The 23,563-nt window shown below is 48.7% G+C and overlaps 1 protein-coding gene across 1 annotated transcript in view; it reads right to left on the bottom strand.

Moving 5' to 3' along the window:
* TERT (telomerase reverse transcriptase) overlaps positions 1 to 23,324 on the bottom strand; it is a 55,131-nt gene extending 31,807 nt beyond the window's left edge. Inside the window, exons 1-6 of the mRNA XM_064270593.1 lie at positions 23,106 to 23,324; positions 21,717 to 23,004; positions 15,634 to 15,829; positions 13,725 to 13,905; positions 12,599 to 12,781; positions 11,144 to 11,302 (exon numbers count right to left, since the gene is read on the bottom strand). Coding sequence (XP_064126663.1) covers positions 11,144 to 11,302; positions 12,599 to 12,781; positions 13,725 to 13,905; positions 15,634 to 15,829; positions 21,717 to 23,004; positions 23,106 to 23,324 — 2,226 coding nt within the window. The remainder of the gene's footprint in view (positions 1 to 11,143; positions 11,303 to 12,598; positions 12,782 to 13,724; positions 13,906 to 15,633; positions 15,830 to 21,716; positions 23,005 to 23,105) is intronic.
* Between the last annotated feature and the right edge of the window lie 239 nt (positions 23,325 to 23,563).

Here is a 23,563-nt window from a genome sequence, read left to right as displayed (position 1 = left end):
TCAATTTACGTCATACTTAATGGTGAAATATTAATTCTCCTAAGGAGAAAGGCTCCAGAAATTGACAGAATACTAATTGAGATGTTTCAGCAAACGGATACAGTGATAGAAGTGCTCACTCGTCTATGCCAAGAAATTTGGAGGACAGCTACCTGGCCAACTGACTGGAAGAGATCCATATTTACACCTATTCTCAAGAAAGCTGACCTATCCGAAAGAGGAAATTATTAAACAATATCAATATCACATGCAAGCTAAATTTTTGCTGAAGATCTTTCAAAAGTGGCTGCAGCAGTATTATAAACAGGGGACAAAGAATTCGAGCCGGATTCAGAAGAGGACATGGAATCAGGGATATCATTGCTGATGTCAGATGGATCCTGGCTGAAAGCAGAGAATACCAGAAAGATGTTTACCTGTGTTTTACTGACTATGTAAAGGCATTCGACTATGTGGATCATAACAAATTATGGATAACATTGCGGAAAATGGGAATTCCAGAACACTTCATTGTGCTCAAGAGGAACCTGTACATAGATCAAGAGGCAGTTGTTCGGACAGAATAAGGGGATACTGCATGATTTAAAGTCAGGAAAGGTGTGCGTTGGGGTTGTATTCTTTCACCATACCTATTCAATCTGTATGCTGAACAAATAATCCGAGAAGCTGAACTATATGCAGAAGAACTGGGTATAAGAATTGGAGGAAGGCTCCTTAACAACCTGCAATTTACAGATGACACAACCTTCCTTGCTGAAAGCGAAAAAAACTTGAGGAACTTAACTGATGAAGATCAAAGACAACAGCCGTCAGTATGGATTGTACCTCAACATAAAGAAAACCAAAATCATCACAACTGGACAAATAAGCAACATCATGATAAACACGGAAAAGACTGAAGTTGTCAAGGATTTCATTTTACTTGGATCCACAATCAATGCCCATGGAAGCATCAGTCCTGATATCAAAAGATGCATTGCACTGGGCAAATCTACTGCAAAAGACCTCTTCAAAGTGTTGAAAAGCAAAGATGTCACCTTGAAGGCTAAAGTGCACCTGATCGAAGCCATGGTGTTTTCATTTGCCTCCTATGCATGTGAAAAGTTGGACAATGAAAAAGGGAGACCAAAGAAGAATTGATGCCTTTGAATTGTGGTATTGGCAAAAAATACTGATTATACTGTGGACTACCAAAAGAACCAACAAATCTGTCTTGGAAGAAGTACAACCAGAATGCTCCTTAGAAAGAAAGATGGTGAGACTATGTCTCATATACTTTGGACATGTTATCAGGAGGGATCTGTCCCTGGAGACGGACATCTTCCTTGGTAGAGTAGAGGGTCAGCGAAAAAGAGGAAGACCCTCAGCAAGATAGACTGACACAGTGGCTGCAACAATGGGTTCAAGCATAATAACAATTGTGAGGATGGCGCAGGGCTGGGTGGTGTTTCGTTCTGTAGTACATAGGGTCGTTATGAGTTGGAATCAACTCGATGGCACCTAACAACAACAACAAGGAGAAAGACTTGGCAGTCTGCTTCTGCAAAGATTTACACAGCCTTGGGAAAACTATAGGGCAGTTCTACTCATCACATAGATTCGCTATAAGTTGGAATTGACTCGATGGCAACAGGCTTAATGGGTAAGTTTGGGATCACAAAAAGGAGAAAGTAAATCTTTACTATTTACAGATGACATGATTGTGTATATAAAAACTCACCCCTCAAAACCCACACACTATTGTAATTAATAAGTGATTTTTGCAAGGTCTCAGATACAAAGTCTACAGGTAAAAATAATTTCATTTCTATATACTAGCAACAATCGGAAAATAAAATTTATAAAAATACCATTTAAATAGTATCAAAATTTCAAATCCTAGGAATGCATCTACAAAAGATAGGTCAGGCCTTCGAACTGAAAACGCACAAGAAGCATACCTACATAAATGAAGGGCTATGCCTTGTTCACAGTTTGAAAGACTTAAGGTTGTTAAAATATCAATTCTTCCTAAATAGATCTAAAGATTCAGTGCCATCCCATTCAGGATCCTGGTAGATTTTTGGGAGAAACAACTGAACAGCTGACTACAATTCATAGGATAATATCAAGGATTGAACCCAGCTGGGGCAAAAGTAAGGAAGAACATGGTGGAAGACTAGGAGGTTTCTAGAAAGCTATGGTTAACGTGTACAGTGCGGTAGCAGTGAGAAAAAAAAAAACAAAAGTGAGAGGTGAGTAATAAATCAGTGGAACAAAACAGAGAGCCCAGGAGAGACTCACACAAATGTTCATCTGATTTACAACAAAAGTGCCCCTGAAATCTGGGGGGAAATACGGTCTCTTCAATGAAGGGTGCCAGAGTGACTACGTCATAGAGAAGAAAATTGTCTTGACTTCTATCTCACAATATGCACAAAAATTAACTCAAAATGGATCCCGGACCTAAACATGAAAACTAAAACAATGTCTTCTAAAGAAAACATAGAATATCATCATGGCCTTGGAGTAGCCAAAGATTTTTTCAAACAGAACAAATTTTAGCCATAAAACACTGATAAAATGTTGTTGTTGTTGTTAGGTGCCGTCGAGTTGGTTCCGACTCATAGTGACCCCATGCACAACAGAAAGAAACACTGCCCAGTCCTGCGCCATCCTTACAATCGTGGTTATGCTTGAGCTCATAGTTGCAGCCTCTGTGACAATCCACCTCGTTGAGGGTCTTCCTCTTTTCCACTGACCCTGTACTCTGCCAACCATGATGTCCTTCTCCAGGGACTGATCCCTCAAGACAACATGTCCAAAGTATGTAAGATGCAGTCTCTCCATCCTTGCTTCTAAGGAGCATTCTGGTTGTACTTCTAAGACAGATTTGTTTGTTCTTTTGGAAGTCCATGGTATATTCAATATTCCTCACCAACACCACAATTCAAAGGCATCAACTCTTCTTCAGTCTTCCTTATTCATTGTCCAGCTTTCACAGGCATATGATGTGATTGAAAATACCATGGCTTGGGTAAGGCGCATCTTAGTCTTCAAGGTGATATCTTTGTTTTTCAATACTTTAAAGACATCTTTTGCAGCAGATTTGTCCAATATAATGCGTTTTTTTGATTTCTTGACTGCTGCTTCCATGGCTGTTGATTGTGGATCCGAGTAAAATGAAATCCTTGACAACTTCAATCTTTTCTCCGTTTATCATGATGTTGCTCATTGGTCCAGCTGTGAGGATCTTTGTTTTCTTTATGTTGAGGTGCAAGCCATACTGAAGGCTGTGGTCTTTGATCTTCATTAGTAAGTGCTTCAAGTCCTCTTCACTTTCAGCAAGCAAGGTTGTGTCATCTGCATAACGCAGGTTGTTAATGAGTCTTCCTCCAATCTTGATGCCCCATTCTTCATATACTCCAGCTTCTCATATTATTTGTTCAGCGTACGGATTGAATAGGTATGGTGAAAGAATACAATCCTGATGCACACCTTTCCTGACTTTAAACCAATCAGTATCCCCTTGTTCTGTCCGAACAACTGCCTCTTGATCTATGTAAAGGTTCCTCATGAGCACAATTAAGTGTTCTGGAATTGCCATTCTTCGCAGTGTTATCCATAGTTTGTTATAATCCACACAGTCAAATGCCTTTGCATAATCAATAAAACACAGGTAAACATCCTTCTGGTATTCTCTGCTTTCAGCCAGGATCCATCTGACATCAGCAATGATATCCCTGCTTCCACATCCTCTTCTAAAACCAGCCTGAATTCTGGCAGTTCCCTGTCGATATATTGCTGCAGCCGTTTTTGAATGATCTTCAGCAGAATTTTGCTTGTGTGTGATATCATTGACATTGTTCTATAATTTCCGCATTTGGTTGCATCACCTTTCTTGGGAATAGGCATAAATATGGATCTCTTCCAGTCAGTTGGCCAGGAAGCTGTCTTCCATATTTCTTGGCATAGACGAGTGAGCACCTCCAGCGCTGCATCTGTTTGTTGAAACATCTCAATTGATATTCCATCGATTCCTGGAGCCTTGTTTTTCCCCAATGCCTTCAGAGCAGCTTGGACTTCTTCCTTCAGTACCGTCAGTTCCTGATCATATGCCACCTCTTGAAATGGTTGAATATCGACTAATTCTTTTTGGTAAAATGACTCTGTATTCCTTCCATCTTCTTTTGATGCTTCCTGCATCATTTAATATTTTCCCAATGGAATCCTTCACTATTGCAACTTGAGGCTTGAATTTTTTTTTCTGTTCTTTCAGCTTGAAAAATGCTGAGCATGTTCTTCCCTTTTGGTTTTCCATCTCCAGCTCTTTGCACATGTCATTATAATACTTTATTTTGTCTTCTCAGGAGGCCCTTTGAAATCTTCTGTTCAATTCTTTTACTTCACAAATTCTTCCTTCTGCTTTAGCTGCTCAATGCTCAAGAGCAAGTTTCAGAGTCTCCTGTGACATCCATCTTGGTCTTTTCTTTCTTTCCTGTCTTTTCAGTGACCTCTTGCTTTCTTCATGGATGATGTCCTTGATGTCATTCCACAACCCGTCTGGTCTTCGGTCACTAGTGTTCAATGAGCCAAATCTATTCTTGAGATGATCTCTAAATTCAGGTGGGATATACTCAAGGTCATAGTTTGGCTCTCGTGGACTTGCTCTGATTTTCTTCAGTTTCAGCTTGAACTTGCATATGAGCAATTGATGGTCTGTTCCAGTCGGCCCTTGGCCTTGTTCTGACTGATGAGATTGAGCCTTTTCATCGTCTCTTTCCACAGATGTAGTCAATTTGATTCCTGTGTCTTCCATCTGGCAAGGTCCATGTGTATAGTCGCCATTTATGTTGATGAAAGAAGGTATTTGCAATGAAGAAGTCGTTGGTCTTGCAAAATTCTATCATTCGATCTCCGCCATTGTGTCTATCACCAAGGCCATATTTTCCAACTACTGATCCTTCTTCGTTTACAACTTTCGCATTCCAATTGCCAGTAATTAACAATGCATCTTGACTGCATGTTCAATCAATTTCAGGCTGCAGCAGCTGATAAAAATCTTCTATTCTTCATCCTTGGTTGGCCCTAGTGGTTGGTGCTTATATTTGAATAATAGTCGTATTAACTGGTCTTCCTTGTAGGCATATGGATATTACCTATCACTGACAGCATTGTACTTCGGGATAGATCTTGAAACGTTCTTTTTGACAATGAATTCAACACCATTCCTCTTCGAGTTGTCATTCCCAGCATAGTAGACTATATGATTGTCCAATTCAAAATGGCCAATACCAGTCCATTTCAGCTCACTAATGCATAGGATATCAATGTTTATGTGTTCCATTTCATTTTTGATGATTTCCAATTTTCCTAGATTCATACTTCGTACATTCCAGGTTCTGATTTTTAATGGATGTTTGTAGCTGTTTCTTCTCATTCAGAGTCATGCCACATAAGCAAATGAAGGTCCCGGAAGCTTTACTCCATCCACGTCATTAAGGTCGGCTCTACTTTGAGGAGGCAGCTCTTCCCCAGTCATCTTTTGAGTGCCTTCCAACCTGGGGGGCTCATCTTCCAACACTATATCAGACCGTGTTCCACTGCTATTCATAAGGTTTTCATTGGCTAATGCTTTTCAGAAGTACACTGCTGGGTCCTTCTTCCTAGTCTGTCTTAGTCTGGAAGCTCAGCTGAAACCTGTCCTCCATGGGTGACCCTGCTGGTATCTGAATACTGGTGGCATAGCTTCCAGCATCACAGCAACACACAAGCCCCCACAGTATGACAAACTGACAGACACATGGCCTTGGAGTAGCCAAAGATTTTTTCAGACAGAACACATTTTAGCCATAAGACTGATAAAATAGACTTCCTTAAAATTAAAAACTTTAGTTCATCCAGAGACTTCACTTGATAGGAAAAAGGCAAGACAGACTCCGAGAAGATATTTATAAAGAAGATATTTGTAACACAGACATCCAACAAAGGACATGTATCCAAGACGAACAAAGAACTCTTAAAATTTGGTAATGAAAGGCAATAGCGAAAAATTCAAAATGGGAAAAAGACTTGAACAGGTGTTCAAAAAAAAGAAGACTTCCAAATGACCAATATATGAGAAGTGCTCAACAGTCTAAATCGCCAGTGCAATATAAATTAAATTGACAGGAGATAGCTCTGCATAGCCATCAGAGTATCAATTGAAATGTTTCAACAAACGGATGCAGCACTGGGAGTGCTCACTCATCTATGCCAAGAAATACGAAGACAGCTTCCTGGCCAACTGACTGGAAAAGATCCATATTTATGCCTATTCCCAAGAAAAGTGATGCAACTGAATGTGGAAATTATAAAACAATATCATTAATATCACACACCAGCAAAATTTTGCTGAAGATCATTCAAAAGCACCTGTAGCAGTATATCAACAAGGAACTGCCAGAAATTCAGGCCGGTTTCAGAAGAGGATGTGGGACCAGAGACATCACTGCTATTGTCAGATGGATCCTGGCTGGAAGCAGAGAATACCAGAAGAATGTTTACCTGTGTTTTATTGATTATGCAAAGGCATTCAACTGTGTGGATCATAACAAAATTATGGATAACATTGCAAAGAATGGCAATTCCAGAACACTTAATTGTGCTCATGAGGAACATTTACATAGCTCGAGAGGCAATTGTTCAGCTAGAACAAGGGGATACTGATTGGTTTAAAGTCAGGAAAGGTGTGCATCAGGGTTGTATCCTTTCGCCATACCTATTCAATCCATATGCTGAGCAAATAATCGGAGAAGTTGGGCTATATGAAGAAGAATGGGGCATCAGGATTGGAGGAAGACTCATTAACAACCTGCGTTATGCAGATGACACAACCTTGCTTGCTGAAAGTGAAGAGGACTTGAAGCACTTACTAATGAAGATCAAAGACCACAGCCTTCAGTATGGCTTGCACCTCAACATAAAGAAAACAAAAATCCTCACAACTGGACCAATGAGCAACATCATGATAAACGGAGAAAAGATTGAAGTTGTCAAGGATTTCATTTTATTTGGATCCGCAATCAACAGCCATGGAAGCAGCAGTCAAGAAATCAAAAGACGCATTGCATTGGGTAAATCTGCTGCAAAGGACCTCTTTAAAGTGTTGAAAAGCAAAGATGTCACTTTGGAGACTAAGGTACACCTGACCCAAGCCATGGTATTTTCAATCACGTCATATGCATGTGAAAGGTGGACAATGAATAAGGAAGACTGAAGAAGAAATGATGCCTTTGAATTGTGGTGTTGGTGAAGAATATTGAATATACCATGGACTGCCAACAGAATGAACAAATCTGTCTTGGAAGAAGTACAACCAGAATGCTCCTTAGAAGCAAGGATGGAGAGACTGCATCTTACATACTTTGGACATGGTGTCAGAAGGGAGCAGTCCCTGGAGAGGGACACCATGCTTGGCAAAGTACAGGGTCAGTGGAAAAGAGGAAGATCCTCAATGAGGTAGACTGACGCAGTGGCTGCAACGATGAACTCAAGCATAACAATGATTGTGAGGATGGCTCAGGACCAGGCAGTGTTTCGTTCTGTTGTGCATAGAGTCGCTATGAGTCAGAACTGACTCGATGGCACCTAACAACAACAACAGCCATCAGAGTGGCTAAAACTTAAAGCATTGACATTTCCATGTGTTGGCAACGATGTGGGACTGGCATACTCATGTCGTGCAGGTGGGAGTGTAAACTTGTACAACTACTTCGGAAAACTCTTTGGCATTATCTACTAAAACTATACAAAAGAATGCCTATGACCCAGCAATTCCACCCTTGGAATTCCACCCAACAGCAAGGAGAGCTTCTGTCTATCAAAAAATACACCATGAGAATATTCACAGCAGCATTATTCAAAAGAGCCCAAACTCAGAAGCCACACTGTCATGGGTTGAATCGTGTTCCCCTAAAATGGTGTGTTGAAGTTCTAACCCCCAGTACCTGTGAAACAGGGTCTTCAAAGATGTTATCAGTTAACATGGGGTCATACTAAAATAGGTCATCCTATCCTACAGACTCAACGGCAGTGGGTTTGTTTTTTTGGTTTATCCTGTATGATATATAGAAACTCTGGTAGAGTAACGGTTAAGTGCTACAGCTGCTAACCAAAAGGTCTGCAGTTCAAATCCACCAGGCGCTCCTTGGGAACTCTACAAGGCAGTCGCTATATGTAGGAATCAACTCGACGACAAGGAGTTTGGATTTTTTTTTAATCCTATATGATTGGTGTCCATATAAAAGAAGAAACAGACAGAGAGAGAGAGACAGAGGGAGGGACACCATGTGAAGATCCAGCTATAAGCCAAGGAATACCTGGAGCTCCCAGAAGCTAAGAGAGAGGCATTATTATGGATCGAATTGTGTGTCCCCTAAAAATATGTGTTAGGAATTCTACTATACTGTAGTTATAATCCCATTTGGGAACAGAGTTTCTATTACGTTAACGAAGCAGTATTAGTGTAGAGTGTATCTTAAGTCAATCTCTTTTGAGATATAAAAAGGGCAGACTGAGCAATCAAGCAACCAGAGATGGGGGAAGACAGATGCCACAACACATGGAGATCACCAAGGAGGCAAGAAACAGAAGCTGAGAAGAGACAAGGGCATTCCCTCCCTAGAGCCCACAGAAAAAGCCTTCCCCAAGAGCTGGAACCCTGGATTCAAACTTCTCACCTCCTGTCTTAGTCATCTAGCGCTGCTATAACAGAAATACCACAAGTGGATGGCTTTAACAAAGAGTTTATTCTCTCACAGTCCAGTAGGCTAGAGTCCGAATTCAGGGCACCTGTTCCAGCTGAAGGTTTTCTTTCTGTCGGCTCTGGAGGAAGGTCCTTGTCAGCAGTCTTCCCTTGGTCTGAGAGCATCTCAGCACAGGAACCTCAGGTCCAAAGGATGCGCTCTGCTCCCAGCACTGCTTTCTTGGTGGTATGAGGTCCCCATGTCTCTCTGCTTGCGTCTCTCTTTTATATCTCAAAGAGATTGGCTTAAGACACTATCTAATCTTGTATATCTCATCCATATAACTGACACTAATCCACCTCATTTTATCATAGTGATAGGATTTACAACACATAGGAAAATCATGTAAAATGGTGGACAATCACACAATACTGGGACTTATGGCCCAGCTAAGTTGACAGATATTTTTGGAGGACACGATTCAACCCATGATATCTCCTAAACTGTGAGAAAATAAGTTCCTGTTTGTTAAAGCCACCCACTTTTGGTATTTCTGTTATAGCAGCACTAGATAAGTAAGACAGGCATAGAACAGAGTCTCCCTCAGCAGCTCAGAAGGAATCAACACGGCCAACACCCTGATCTCACTCTCAACTGAGACAATACATGTCTATTCTTATAAGCCACACAGTTAGTGGTATTTTATTATGGCAGAAGTAGGAGACAAACATAACCCCAAATGACCGTCAACAACAGAACAGGTAAGTCTGTTACGGAGTGCCCACACACTGGGCACCACCCACACGAGAAGACCACCTGCTCTACACACAGTCACACGTCCATGGGTACGCCCCACAGACAGGAGGTTGAGCCCAAGGACCCAGACCTCAAGGAGTACATTCCACCTGATTTCGTGTGTGTGAAATCCAAGACAGGCAAGACAAATCTATGGAGGTCAGACCAACGGTTACCTTGGGGTGGGAACTCGGGGGGTGGGGGGAGAGGGCAAGAAGGGGTGTTGTGGGTGTTGGGGTCATTTCCTATGTTGCGACGCAGGCAGTGGCCACCAGGTGTCCATAAATGTGAAAATTGGGCATTTCAGATTTGCACACGACATTTAGGAAAATTTTGCTTCCAGAAAAGAAGTCAGTAAATACAATCCCTGTGGAGCTTTTAAAACTGCCTTTCCCAAGACTTGAGGCCCTCCCTCCAGAAATTCCTTCCCCGGCACCTTCTCGCCACCCCTCCCACATGGCCCTGCTGAGGAGGGTCACAGGGGCTGAGTCCACTCACATTTCAAGCTGCTCGTGACACACAATTAAAACACTATGCTACATGGACTGGACTTGTGGGACACGACCTGCCGAAGCGGTCCTTTTCCTCTGGCTACTCAGGGAGGAGCCGTGCCCATCTCCATCTGCTGCCTCCTGGGGTTAGGGTCTTATCCAGGGCACTTGTGCTCTGGCTCTCCTCTCTCTCCAGTGTGGCGGTGCTCAGCTCACAGTGCGCAATCACGCACAGGTCTGTGTGTGCGGCCACAGGCTGGGTGGGAGGCTGCTAATGGCAGGTGGCTGTGGCAACACCACTGCAGCATGCTCACAGCTGCTGCCACCAGCATCCCCTCCTCCCTGCCATCAACCCAAGCCTGGCTTTGCAGGACCCTAGGGCCCACAGCTCTGAAGGGACAGCAGGGGCACAGCCAACTTGCCAAATGGACATGATAGAGGTTGAAGACATAAGGACAGATGCCGCCTACCGGCCCTGAGCTCAAGAAAGCCCAGCTCAGCACCATGTGAAGGGAGGCAGAGGGCCGCAGGCTGTGCCATGGACATGCTTATATATGGACACGTTTGCATCACAGACGTGCCTGCATCACTGCTAAACCCACACCAGATACCTTCACTTGGATACATCCACATCACGGACACGCCCACACCAGAGACATGCCCATACCATGGACATGCCCACATTAGACACACCCACACCACAGATACCTTCACGTTGACACACGCACACCGTGGGCATGCCCACACCGCAGACACACACCCATGCCATGGACACGCCCATGCCACAGACATGCCCACACCACACAGGGACACCACAGACATGCCCATACCAGGCACACTTATACCATGAACATGCCCACACTGCAGACACACCCACATGGACACACTCATACAACAGGCACACCCACAAGGACACACTCACATGGACACACCCATATCAGACACCCCACATGGACGCACCCATGCTGCAGATACACCCACACCACAGACATACCCACAAAGACACACTCACACCACAGACACACCCACATGGACATGCCCACAGCATAGACACACCTACAGGGACACGCCCACAGCACAGACACCCTTATCATGGACAAGCTGAAACCTCGCACACACCGCATTACACACAGGCCACGCTGCGGGTCTTACGTGTCTTTTGAAGGATTTCCGAATGTATCCCTGGGCAGTTTTCTGGACCACAGCATAACGTCTGATGCAGTATATGTTCTCTTTGGGCTTAATCACGTTGGCAATCACTTCCACCAGCTTGTTGTGAGGAATGGCGTCGTAAGCCCCTGTCACATCCACCTGCGCGAGAAGAATGGTGAAGGCCGTGGAGCACCAGCTTACTTGGAGCACACGCACCTGTGCCACCCCATGCTTACATCCCTGCCAGAGGCCTGCTTCCAGAAAACCCCGCAGAGGATTCAGGAGCAGGAGTAAGGGGCCCTCCCACCTCTCTGCCGCCAGCCCCCGCCCAAGCCACACACACCAATCCAGCCTGAGAGATGCTCTCTGAGTACCCATACATCCCCAGACTCTGAGGACCCCAAAGGAAGGGACGAGTCTGTGTCCCTCTCTCTGAGTGCAGAATTTATGAACGGGAGAACCAGCCTCTTGCTGATGACCAGAGCTGAGGGGCCGCCTGAGCCCTGGACTCTGAGCCCAGTGCGGGTTCCATTCTCTGAGCCCTGGGCAGACGGCAGCTGTAGCTCCTTCCCCCAAATCAGCAGCACACGGTTTGGGTGGAGCCAACGGGTGACCCCACTTCTGAGCAACACGCTCTGGCAGCAGGCAGGAGTCACAGTCACCTCGAGTGGCCATAGAGTGAGCTGGGACCAGATTGATCAAAGCTCCCACCACTGTGAGCCAGGTGCCCTATGCCCACCCACCCCGCTACTGGGAGAATCCCAGGACAGCGAGTGCCTACACACCAACTCTCCAGTGAGCTGCCGCTGAGCTGGCCCCAACTCAAGGCGGCCCCATGCGCAACGGAATGAAACACAGCCCAGTCCTGCGTCATCCCATGATCAGTTGTGAATCGGACCCTTGTGATCCGTGGGGTTTTCACTGGCTAACTTCCAGAAATAGATCATCTGTCCTTTCTTCCCAGTCTGTCTTAGTCTGGAAGCCCTGCTGAAACCTGGTCAGCATCCTACCAACACACAAGCCTCCACCAACAGTCGGGTGGTGGCTGCCCATGAGGTACCTTGGCTGGAAAACAAACCTGGGTCTCCCACATGGAAGGCAAGAATTCTACGAATGAATCACCAGTGACCTCACGCAGCTGGAAGTCTCTGGTGCAAATGGCTAACGTGTTCGGCTGCTAACCAAAAGGCTGGAGGTTGGAGTCCACCCAGAGGTGCCTGGTTAGAAAGGGCTGGGGATGCAAACTCTACAGCTCCACCAATAAGGGCAGTGCTGTCATTAGGTAGAACACGTGGGGGATCTGAAAAGCCCCACTGCTGCCAGTGTTCCCTCCAGGACCAGCAACGTGGCTTCACCACAGGCAGCCACTTCAGAGAGACCCCTGAAGTGCCTGGCTCACTCAGTCACCAAAGAGACATCACACATGGCCAGGAGGCAGGCCCCAGGCTGACCCACCTTGACAAAGTACAGCTGCGGCCTAGGGTCTCCGGCCCGCACCTGCTGCACGAATGCCCGCCAGGCCTTGTACACGTCATCAATGCCCAGCACAGAGGCCCCCAGCAGGCCAGGCCGCACGGCCCGCTCATAGTTGAGCACACTGAACAGGTTTTTCATCTGCGAGTTGAAATGCTGGAGCCGCTAAAACAAAAACCAGGGATGTATGGTCAGAACAGTGTTCCCAAAACCCAGGAGAGGGGACCTTGGCTCAGACTGTCTCTGTCAAAAGGTCTCAAGGGCGGGAAGGAGTTCCAGGGCTGCCTAGGGATCCCAACTCTGAGCCTCCTCCTCCTGCCTGCCCACGCTCACCCAGCTTGCCTCACAGCTCCAGAAGACCCCAGGACAGCAACTGCGCTGAGAACGACCAACCCGTCCAGACCCACCCCTAGGCCCCCAGGTGCCGGGGGACCCTTCACGCGATACTAGTCACACACGTGCCCCTTCTCCACCCCCCAGTTCCTTCATACACAGACGAGGAGCACAACACTGTGGGCCCGGTTTCAGGTTCAAACTCTGAGCTGAGTCTAGCAGGTCAGGCTCCAGCTCGCCCCTCAGCAGTCCTTGCACTGACTGCTTTGTGTACTGCTGTGGGCACATCACCAAAGATACCACCTCCCTCAGACACCACGCCAGGGAGCCGAGGATGGGCCAGAGTTGCCTGTGAGGCAGTGACGCCAAGGTCATGGACCCCGGAACATGGTGACAGCCACCTGGACCACAGCAGCTGCCTGGGCTCTCTATGCCTACAGCACACCAGGGTCTGCAGGCCACACTGCGCTACAGTGGGGTCACAGAGCGCCAGGGTCACGGGGCACAGGGCACGGGGTCACAGGGCAGGACCAGTTTCTCACCATGGTCCTCAATCAGCACACTGAGGCATCACCTGGGACCTGGCGTTCTGCTGCTCCCCTTCTGGGCCCAGGATCCACCCCCTCGCTCACCCCTCCGCAGGCTCGCAAGGTGCCGTGGGCGATGGTGGGCTACTCCTCACCATGCCCGCTGGCCCATCCTGTGGCCCCTCAGCCCCTCGTCCATATTAAACCAACTTTCGTTTAACAATAAAATGAAGTAGGAGCATGGTCACCTTCTTTTCTCTGCGGAAAGTTCTGGCTCCTACGACATAGTCCATGTTCACAATCGGCCGAAGGCCATGTGCTTTGGGGACAAAGCGGAGCTTGGAGGTCAGAAGAGAGGGCTTGGTCTGCTGGCGTCGCTGGACCTCCGCTTCAGATAACTCTCGCAGCCGCACTTTGTTGAAGTGTTGTCTAAAACAGAGCCTCTCAGTATGCGCGGCGTTCAGGGGCCAAGCGATACACCCGCAGACAAACTCACAGGACGTTGCAAGACCCCGTAAACTCAGCCGAGAGCACAGTCACCCAACACCCAGGGCCGTGCCGGCTCCACGCTGACGCACCCACCATGGACACATGGCAGCCTCCACCTGCAGGCAGTCTAGGACAATCACAGACACCTTGAGGAGAGACCTAGAGAGAGCCCCAGGACAACCAAAGATGCCTCGGGGAGACCCCACCAGCAGGGGGCTCCCAGAACAACCATAGATGCCTTGGGAAGCCTCTACCAGCAGAGAGCCCAAGACAATCACAAATGTCTCAGGGAAAGACTCCACCCACAGGGTGCCCAGGATGACCACAGATGTCTCAAGGCATTTCTTCCCCAGATATTTCCTTCAGTATGTCATCAAATAAGTGGGATTTTACCACCTGGGGCAAAGGAGAACGAAGAACACCAAAGACACTAGGAAAATATGAGCCCTAGAGACAAAAAGAGCCACATAAACCAGAGACTCCATCAGTCTGAGACCAGAAGAACTAGATGGTGCCTAGCTACCACCAATGACTGCCCTGAGAGGGAACACAACAGTCCCTGACGGAGCAGGAGAAAAGTGGGGTGCAGAACTCAAATTCTAGCACAAAGATCAGACTTAATGGTCTGACTGAGACCAGAGGAACCCTAGAAAACACGGTCTCCAGACTCTCTGCTAACCCAGAACTAAAACCATTCCTGAAGCCAACTCTTCAGACAAAGATTAGACTGGGCTATAAGACATGAACTGATACTTGGGAGGAGTGTGCTTCTTAGTTTAAGTAGATACATGAGACTAAATGGGCAGCTCCTGTCCAGAGGCGAGATGAGAAGGCAGAAAGGGATGGAAGCTGGCTGAAAGGACATGGGAAATCGGGGTGGAAAGGAGGAATGCCCTGTCATAGGGAGAGCAGCTAGGGTCACATAACAATGTGTGTATAAATTTTTGTATGAGAAACTAACTTCAGCTGTAAACTTTCACTTAAAGCACAATAAGAAAAAAAAAAGTGGGATTTTATCATCTTATGACATCAAAAAAAAACACCAAGTCCCTTGCCTTCAAGTCAATTCCGAATCATAACAGCCCTACGTGTTACAGAGTAGAACTGCTCCATAGAGTTTCCTTCGCTGTGGTCTTACAGAAGCGGATCACCAGGCCTGTCTTCCATGGTGCCAGTGGGTAGGTTCAAACCACCAACCTTTAGGTTAGTAGTCAAGCACAAATCGTTTCTGCCAGCCAAGGATCTTACCTTTTGACATGAGTTCTATCTATTCTGTGTGAATTAAGGGACAACTTGACCCATACCTACAAGGTACAACAAAATAGAGCCAGAAAAAAATAAATGGTGTGCTGGTCTTATTGTTTCATTTCAATATAAACCACCTCAATTTTAGAGTAGGTTGGGAGTCCAGAGACCATCAAATGCACACCTCCGATTTTACAGGTAAGAAAACACAAGCTCAAAGTGGTCAGCATCTCGTGCGGGACCTCACAGCCAGGACTCCACTTGGGGCCTCCTGGTTCCCAGCACAGAGCGCCACCCAGCCCTTGTCAAGCCGGGGTATGCCACGGCGGGGTAAGAGTTACTGCCGGTTCCATAGACAGTAAGAAACAGACAATCGAGTCAGCATTTCTCTTCCTGTTCACGTTGCGCTCTCATTATAAATACCTGATTCCAATGCTCTGCAGCTTGTTCCAGACGCTTTTCCGGAAAAAGAAAAGCCTGTTCTTCTGAAACATGGTCTCGGTGACGTAGAAGAAGGCCCTGAGCAGCCCAACCACGAACGTGTCCATCAGCCAGAAGAGGAACTTGGCCAAGATCTCTTCTCTCAGACGGTGCTCCGAGGCCGGGACAGCATAATCCCCTGAAATGAGAAAACACTGGAAACTTGACCCCACCGCAGGGCCTGGCGACCTCACCCCCGAGATCCACGCTGTCCAGTACTACAGCCCCTGGCCACTTGACACCTGCTCGTCCCAACCAAGACGGGCCGCACACGTAACCTACACACCCACCTTGGACGCTCAGCACAGAAAAGGAAAGCCAAGTATCGCACCTGTAACACTTCCACTGATTCCACATTAAAATGATGATATTGTGGATTTACTGGGTTTTACTATGATACAGTAAAACCTGCGAAAGCTGGAGCTTGTGTGAGGCAGAAACCTGTCAGAGAAGGAAAAGCTGGCTGCTAACCAAAACACCGGCAGTTTGAATCCACCAGCTGCTCCTTGGAAAACCTACAGGGCCGTTCTACCCTCGCCTGTAGGTCGCTAAGAGTCAGAATGGACTTGATGGCAACGGGTTTGGTTTTGATTTAATAGAGAGGGATAGAAAAGTGGTAAGCTGCACCCTGTCAAAGGTGGAAAACTTTCGAGACCCTGAAAAACAAGACAGTCCTGTCGAGTTCCAGCTGCCGCAGCTTTCATTGTAGATAATTAGATTAATTTCACCTTTTCATTTTTTTAATGTGGCTACTAGAAAATTTGGAGCCCTGGTGGCATAGCAGTTATGAGTCAGAACTAACCTGATGCCACCTAACAACAACAAAAACAACTAGAAAATCGATAACTATATTTGCGGCTACTTCTCTCAGACAGTGGTGACTTGGAGCAACATCTCCTGCCCCGCTTTGTAAGCAGGATGGGGAAAGCAGAAACACAATGTTAGGAATTTCACTGTGTCCCCCCAAAAGATGTACCGATGTCCTAATCCCTGTACCTGGGAATGTGACCTGTTTGGAGAAGCAGGGTCTTTCACTGGAGATAATATCAGTTCAGTCATATTGGAGTAGTGTGGGTTCCAGCCCTAATCCCTTCTGAGTGCTGTCTTATAAAAGAGAAGGATAGACATGGAAACGAGAGTCGCACAGAGGGGGAGGATCCATCGATAAGCCAAAGAACACCAAGAAACACCTGGGACTACAGAAGGTGAATAAGGAAGACTGAAGAAGAATTGACAACTTTGAATTGCGGTGTTGGCGAAGAGTATTGACTATACCGTGGACTGCCAAAAGAACGAACAAATCTGTCTTGGAAGAAGTACAACCAGAATGCCCCTCAGAAGCAAGGATGACGAGACTTCATCTCTCATACTTTGGACATGTTGTCAGGAGGGACCAGTCCCTGGAGAAGGACATCATGCTTAGTAAAGTACAGAGTCAGCGAAAAAGAGGAAGCCCCTCTGTGAAACGGAATGACACGCTGGCTGCAACAGCGGGCTCAAGTATGTCAATGGTTGTGAGGATGGTGCAGGATAGGGCAGCATTTTGTTCTGTTGTACATGGGGTCGCTATGTGTTGGAACTGACTCAATGGCACCTAACAACAGGAGCTGAGAAAGACAAAGAAGGATGTTCCCCTAGAGTGAACAAAGAGAGCATAGCCCTGTCGACACCCTGGATTCGGACTTCTGGCCTCCAAAACTTAGACATTAAATCTCTGTTCTCTAAAGCCCCCACCAGTGGTATTTCATTACGGCAGCCTCAGGAAATTAAGACTCACACGTTCTCCAGACGGATGAAACACGGTTGGATGCTGGCACTACACAACTGCTTTGTACAATTTCAAACTCAGGCACCGCCACAGCTCCAGAAAGACCTAGGGCTTTCGAGGCCGAGCAACCCACATGGAGCAGAGGCTGCTGGGCGGCGCGGCCACACTTTAGCTAAGGGACCCCAGGCTCCGTGAGGCTCCCAAGGGGGCGTGCACACCGACGTGACCATTTCCCCTTGTAATCCTCCGCATTTGAGCACTTCCTGAGGAGTCCACGGGCTTCACTAGACAGCCAGGAGACCACCACAAGGATAAAACCCAGGGCTCCACCACCACCAGCCTCCACAAGAGAAACGTGTAAAGGAGCAAGGCGACCCCAGGAGGCAGATCGGAGATGAAGATGGAATGGTGAACAAGGAAAACAGAAAAAGGGGGGTGGGAGACAACACTAGGTAAACACTGACCACAGATCACAACAATATGACTACTTTGGGGGCTAAGAAACCCAAGATATCATTAAATCAGTGAGGAAAACAGTATATAAATTGGGAGTGGTGATCAAAATTAAAATATGCTAAGATCGCAATAATGTGCCCGAAAGGCACAGTGACTTTGAGGTGACTGCTACCTCTTCATTCAACTGGGGACACACCATCCTGTTAACTCCTGCATTATAGTTGTTGTGAGGTGCCGTCGAGTCGGTTCCGACTCACAGCGACCCCGTGTACCACAGGATGAAGTACTGCCCACTCCTGAGCCACCCTCACAATCATGGTTATGCTTGAGGCCATCGTTACAGCCACTGTGTTATCTGCATTACAGAGGAGCAGCTTATTGGTAAACGTGGGAAATGGCCATACCTGGAATAACAATCCTGGGAGGCAGGATTATCGTTTTGTTAAGTGCCATACAGTAGATTTCTATGCATAGCAACCCCATATGACAAAGTAGAACTTCCTCACAAACTCTCCTCTTACAAAAACACGTTGTGGCTTTCTGGAGCCACGGAGATTGGATGAACCCCTGAAACTACTGCCTTGAGATAATCTTCAAACATTAAACTACAATATCCTCCTAAAATCTTCTTAAAACTAAGCAAGAGTTTAGCTTAACTAATAAAGAACGTCTGCCTTGAGCACTGTGCTCTTTTAAGAACTATCTGTATGGGATCCATGGTAGTGCAGTGGTTAAAGAGGCTGGCTGCTAACCAAAAGGTCAGCAGTTCGAATCCATCAGCCACTCCTTGGAAACCCTAAGGGGCAGTTCTACTCTGTCCTATAGGGTCGCTGCAAGTCAGAATCGACTCAATGGCAACGGGTTTGGTTTTGGTTTTTTATATGGGATCAAATTGACAACAGCAACTCAAAAGATTAGACAGGAACCTTGGGGACAGTGAGTTTATGTTAATAAGGGGAGAACAACTCAGGGAAGGAGGGTGAGAATGGTTATAAAACTTGAGGTATATAATCAATATCACTGAGTTGTACATGTAGAAAACTGTTGAATTCATTGTTTTCCTGTGTATATTCTCAACAATAACAAAATAAAATTTTAAAAGAGAAACATAAGGAAAAAAAAAATGTGTTGTGGGAAGGGTGCCCTGGCTGTCCACTCAGCTGGCCCCCAGGATCTCTCAGGGACCCTGAGACACGCCCAGAGCCACCTTGGGCTGCTTCAGGCGGATTTCAGTTGGGATCTTTGGGGGTGGGGCCTAGGTGTTTTCCGAGCCCCCACCCTAAGTGATTCTCATGTCCAGCCAGAGTGGACAAACGCCCCTCCAGTAGACGACTCCTTCTAGGAAGTCTCTGCCGCCCATTTGTCCGTCTGTCATGCTGTGGTGGCTTGGGTGTTGCAGTGACGCTGGAAGATACCCCACCACTATTTCAAATATCAGCAGAGTTGCCCATGGCAGACAGGGTTTAGTGCAGCTTCCAGACTAAGACAGACTAGGAAGAAAGGATTGGCGATCTACTTCCAAAACACCACCCAGTGAAAACCCTATGCATCACAACAGAGCCTTGTCCAGCCCACTTGCTTTGGACACACCATCAAGGATCAGCAGCTGGAAGAGGACATCATGTTTGGTGAACTAGAGGGTCAGCAAGTACAATGGAGACCTTCAGTGAGACGGACTGGCACAGTAGCCTCCATGACGGACTCAAACGTACCAATGATCATAAAGATGGCACAGGACAGGGCAACATTTCATTCTGTTATCCATAAGGTCACCATGAGTTAGAGTCAACTCAACAGCAGCTGTCTATGTGGGAAGTCTTAAACATCTTGGGAGTCTTTAGGGCAGAACAGATGGCAACGGACGACCGAGGCGAGTTTTCACTGCTGTGCTCGCACCATGGCAGGCAGGGAAGGCTGGTGCAGACACAAGTTCAGGGCACCCATCCCCACGCAGGAGTGCTTTCAATGTTATCCACCCTTGATGAAGGTGTGCTGGCTGGGGGTTGGCAGAAGGGAAGGCTGAATGAGGGCTGGCAGGAAGAAGCCTGAAAACCAAGCCCAGAACATCAAAGGGCAGGAATGCCCCAGGACCCAGCTGCCCAGAAAACGGAGAGGGACCAACCATACCCCAAGTACTCACAAGGAGCTGCGCCAACTTCTCTACAGCAGGTGAGAGCATCCTGCCACTGTCCTCTGTTCCCTTGTGACCCTTCTCTTACTAAAGGATGGAATTGGGCAGTTGAAGGAAGCATCCCTTTTATCCCTCCTTCCTCTGTCCCATCCTGGCCTGGCACAGCAGATGCAAGATGAAACCTAAATACGAACGAGTGCACTATTGGCTCACAGATGCCTCCATGAAACGCAGGAGCCTCATCTCCCAGCCCCCAGGAAAAGGGGGTTATCTTTCCAATCGGCTCCTTTTCATCAGCATTGAGCACCAACTTGAGGCAATAAGCCCTGAAGTCAAGAAGGGGATTAGGAATAACCTGCTTGCACCTTCACGAGGGTTTCTGGATACTTCTACCCAATTGTCAGCAATCCCACCCCACTGCCTCTCCCATTCTACCTGTTCACTGCTGTCCTCGGTGTCTAGGACCGGACCTGGATCCACAAAAGGGTGAGCGCTATCCTTGTAGAAGTACGCAATGGGAGAGGGGGAGATAAGGGGGAGAGAGCAGATGGAATCCACGCACCAGCCTAAGGAAGAAGCAATGTGTGTAGACAGCAAGGTAAGAAGGGCTGAGGTTTCAGACCACCTGGCCACTTGCTTTCCTGAGTCCCTTTGGCATTCCTCACAACTGGACCAATGAGCAACATCATGATAAACGGAGAAAAGATTGAAGTTGTCAAGGGTTTCATTTTACTTGGATCCACAATCAACAGCCATGGAAGCAGCAGCCGAGAAATCAAATGATGCATTGCATAGGTAAATCTGCTGCAAAGAACCTCTTTAAAGTGCTGAAAAGCAGGGACATCACCTTGAAGACTAAAGTGCGCCTGACTCAAGCCAAGGTATTATCAATCTCATCATATGCATGGGAAAGCTGGACAGTGAATAAGAAAGACCGAAGAAGAATTGACACCTTTGAATTGTGGTGTTGGAGAAGAATATTGAATATATCATGGACTGCCAAAAGAACAAACAAATCTGCCTTGGAAGAAGTACAACTAGAATGCTCCTTAGAAGCAAGGATGTGAGACTGCATCTTACGGACTTTGGACATGTTGTCAGGAGAGATCAGTCCCTGGAGAAGGACATCATGCTTGGCAAAGTACAGGGTCAGCAGAAAAGAGGAAGACCCTCAACGAGGTGGATTGACACAGTAGCCACAACAATGGGCTCAAGCATAATAACGATTGTGAGGATGGCGCAGGGCGAGGCACTGTTTTGTTCTGTTGTGCATAGGGTCGCTATAAGTCAGAACCGACTCAATGGCACCTAACAACAACAACTACGGCATTCAGTTACAAGCCTCTACTATCAAGTAGCCCTGAACCATATCACTTGGGAGCACCTCCTCACCTGGGTGCACCTGCTCACCTGGGTGCACCTGCTCACCTGGGAGCACCTCCTCACCTGGGTGCACCTCCTCACCTGGGTGCATCATCTCACTTGGGAGCACCTCCTTATCTGGGTGCATCATCTCACCTGGGAGCACTTCCTCACCTGGGTGCACCATCTCACCTCGGTTCACCTCCTCACCTGGGTTCACCTCCTCACGTGGGTGCACCTCCTCACCTGGGTGCGCCATCTCACCTGGTGCACCTCCTCACCTGAGTGCACCTGCTTGCCTCTCCTCACCTGGGCTCCGCCGCAGCCACTCACAGTCCTGCACTTTCATCTTCCACATCAGCTCCTGCAGGGAGAGCTTGGCGTGCTTCCCCAAAGAGATGAACGTCTTCACGTTCCTGAGGAAGCGGCACTTATTGTGACTGGAGCCCCAGAGACCAGGGGGCACCAGCCGGTGAAGACACGCCCGTACGAACGTGTACACCTGCCAGGGGCTGCTGTGCTGGCGGAGCAGCTGGACCACGCACTGCAGGCCAGCATCCTCCTCAGGGGCAGGCTTCACTGCAGGCCCCGGGGGCTGCTCCGGGGTCCCAGTACCCGCCCCGCCAGTACCCGCAGGGGTGGCCATGGCCGAGCCCAGCCTCGGGCAGTGCGTCCTGAGAAGCACGCTGTAGGGACACCGCGCGTGGTTCCCAAGCAGCTCCTGGAACAGGGGCCGCATTCGCCAATAGCGCGGGGTCAGGCGCCGCAGCTGCGTCTTTCTCCACGCCGGCTTCGTGCGCAGAAAGATAGTCTCCACTAGCCTTCGGGCCCCAGTCAGATTGCCCTGCAGGGAACTGAGGAGAAAGGTGCTTGGCAGCCTCTCCTTGGCCCCCAGGCAGTAGAGAAAGCGCTTGGTCTCCACGTATGCCTGGGGAAGCAGTGACAGTGGCGGCTGCGCGGACGAGGGGCCTGCCCCACGCTCCTTGACCCCCAGCGTGGAAGAACGACGCCTTCCAGCAATTTCACCCTCCCAAGACACGGCTTTCGCGGCGGCTCTCCTGCCAGGTGTCACCGCGTGGGGATCGCTGTCACTCTGCCCACATGCCCTATCCAGGTGGGCCCAGGACTGTGGTACCTGCCCTGGCTCCAGGGCTAGGCTGTGCCTGGATCTCTTAGCCAATGGGTGCCGCTCACCCGCGCTGTCCCAACGCCGCCTCGTGCCCCCCACGGTTCTTCGCTGGGCCCCGCAGCCCGGCTCCGGCCCCCTGGTGTCTCGCGCGCAGAGCTCGTAGAGCGGCAGCCCGCACACCTGGTAAGCGCAGCTCGGGGCCACCAGAAGGTAGAGCGAGCAGCGCGCCAGGAGGTGGGCCAGCACGTCATCGCCCACGCGCTGCAGCAGCAGCCCCCAGGCGCCGCTGCCACGCAGCGTGTCAGTGACCGTGTTGGGCAGGTAGCTGCGCACGCTAGTCGTGAAGGCCATGGGCGGGCCGCCGCGGGCCTCGTCCAGCAGCGCGAAGCCGAAGGCCAGCACATTCTTCGCGCCGCGCTCGCAGAGCCGCTGCACGACCCTGGCCACCAGCTCCTTCAGGCAAGACACCTGGGGAAGAAACAGGAGCGCCTGAGTCGCGGTGGAGCGACCGGACTGCCGCGGTCCCCCTTGAGTGACGCTCCCAATCTCCCCGTCCCCTGGTGGCCCACCTGGCGAAAGGAAGGGGCCGTAGGGGGCGGCGGCGCACCCCAAGGCACGCACACCAGGCACTGGGCCACCAGCGAGCGGAAGGCCGCAGGGTCCCCGCGCCGCACCAGTCGCCGGCCCTCGGCCCCCAGGCGCTGCGCGAACGTCGCCAGCGGCAGCACCTCGCGGTAGCGACCGCGCAACAAGGCGCGCACCGCCCGGCAACGGGGCGCGCGCGGCATCCCAGGTTAAAGACCGAGCGGGGGTCCAGGGGAGGCGTCCCACGTGCTCCCAGCTACCGGAGGTGGCGACCGCGCGAGGAAGAGGTGCAGGCTCCAGCGCGTGCCGCAAAGAGGTGGCAGGTTCCGGGAGGAGGAAGAGGCTCAGGCTCCAGCGCGCGCCGCGGATAGGGGGCGGGGCCCGGGGCGAGGGGGCGAGGCCGAGGCGGGTTCCGGGGGAGGAAGAGGAGCCGTTTCCTATG

The sequence above is a fragment of the Loxodonta africana genome, chromosome 2 (genome assembly GCF_030014295.1).
Source record: "Loxodonta africana isolate mLoxAfr1 chromosome 2, mLoxAfr1.hap2, whole genome shotgun sequence".
In the NCBI taxonomy this organism is placed as follows: Eukaryota; Metazoa; Chordata; class Mammalia; order Proboscidea; family Elephantidae; genus Loxodonta; species Loxodonta africana.
The sequence above is the reverse complement of the archived record's forward strand: the minus strand, read 5'-3'. Positions and strand labels throughout refer to the sequence as shown.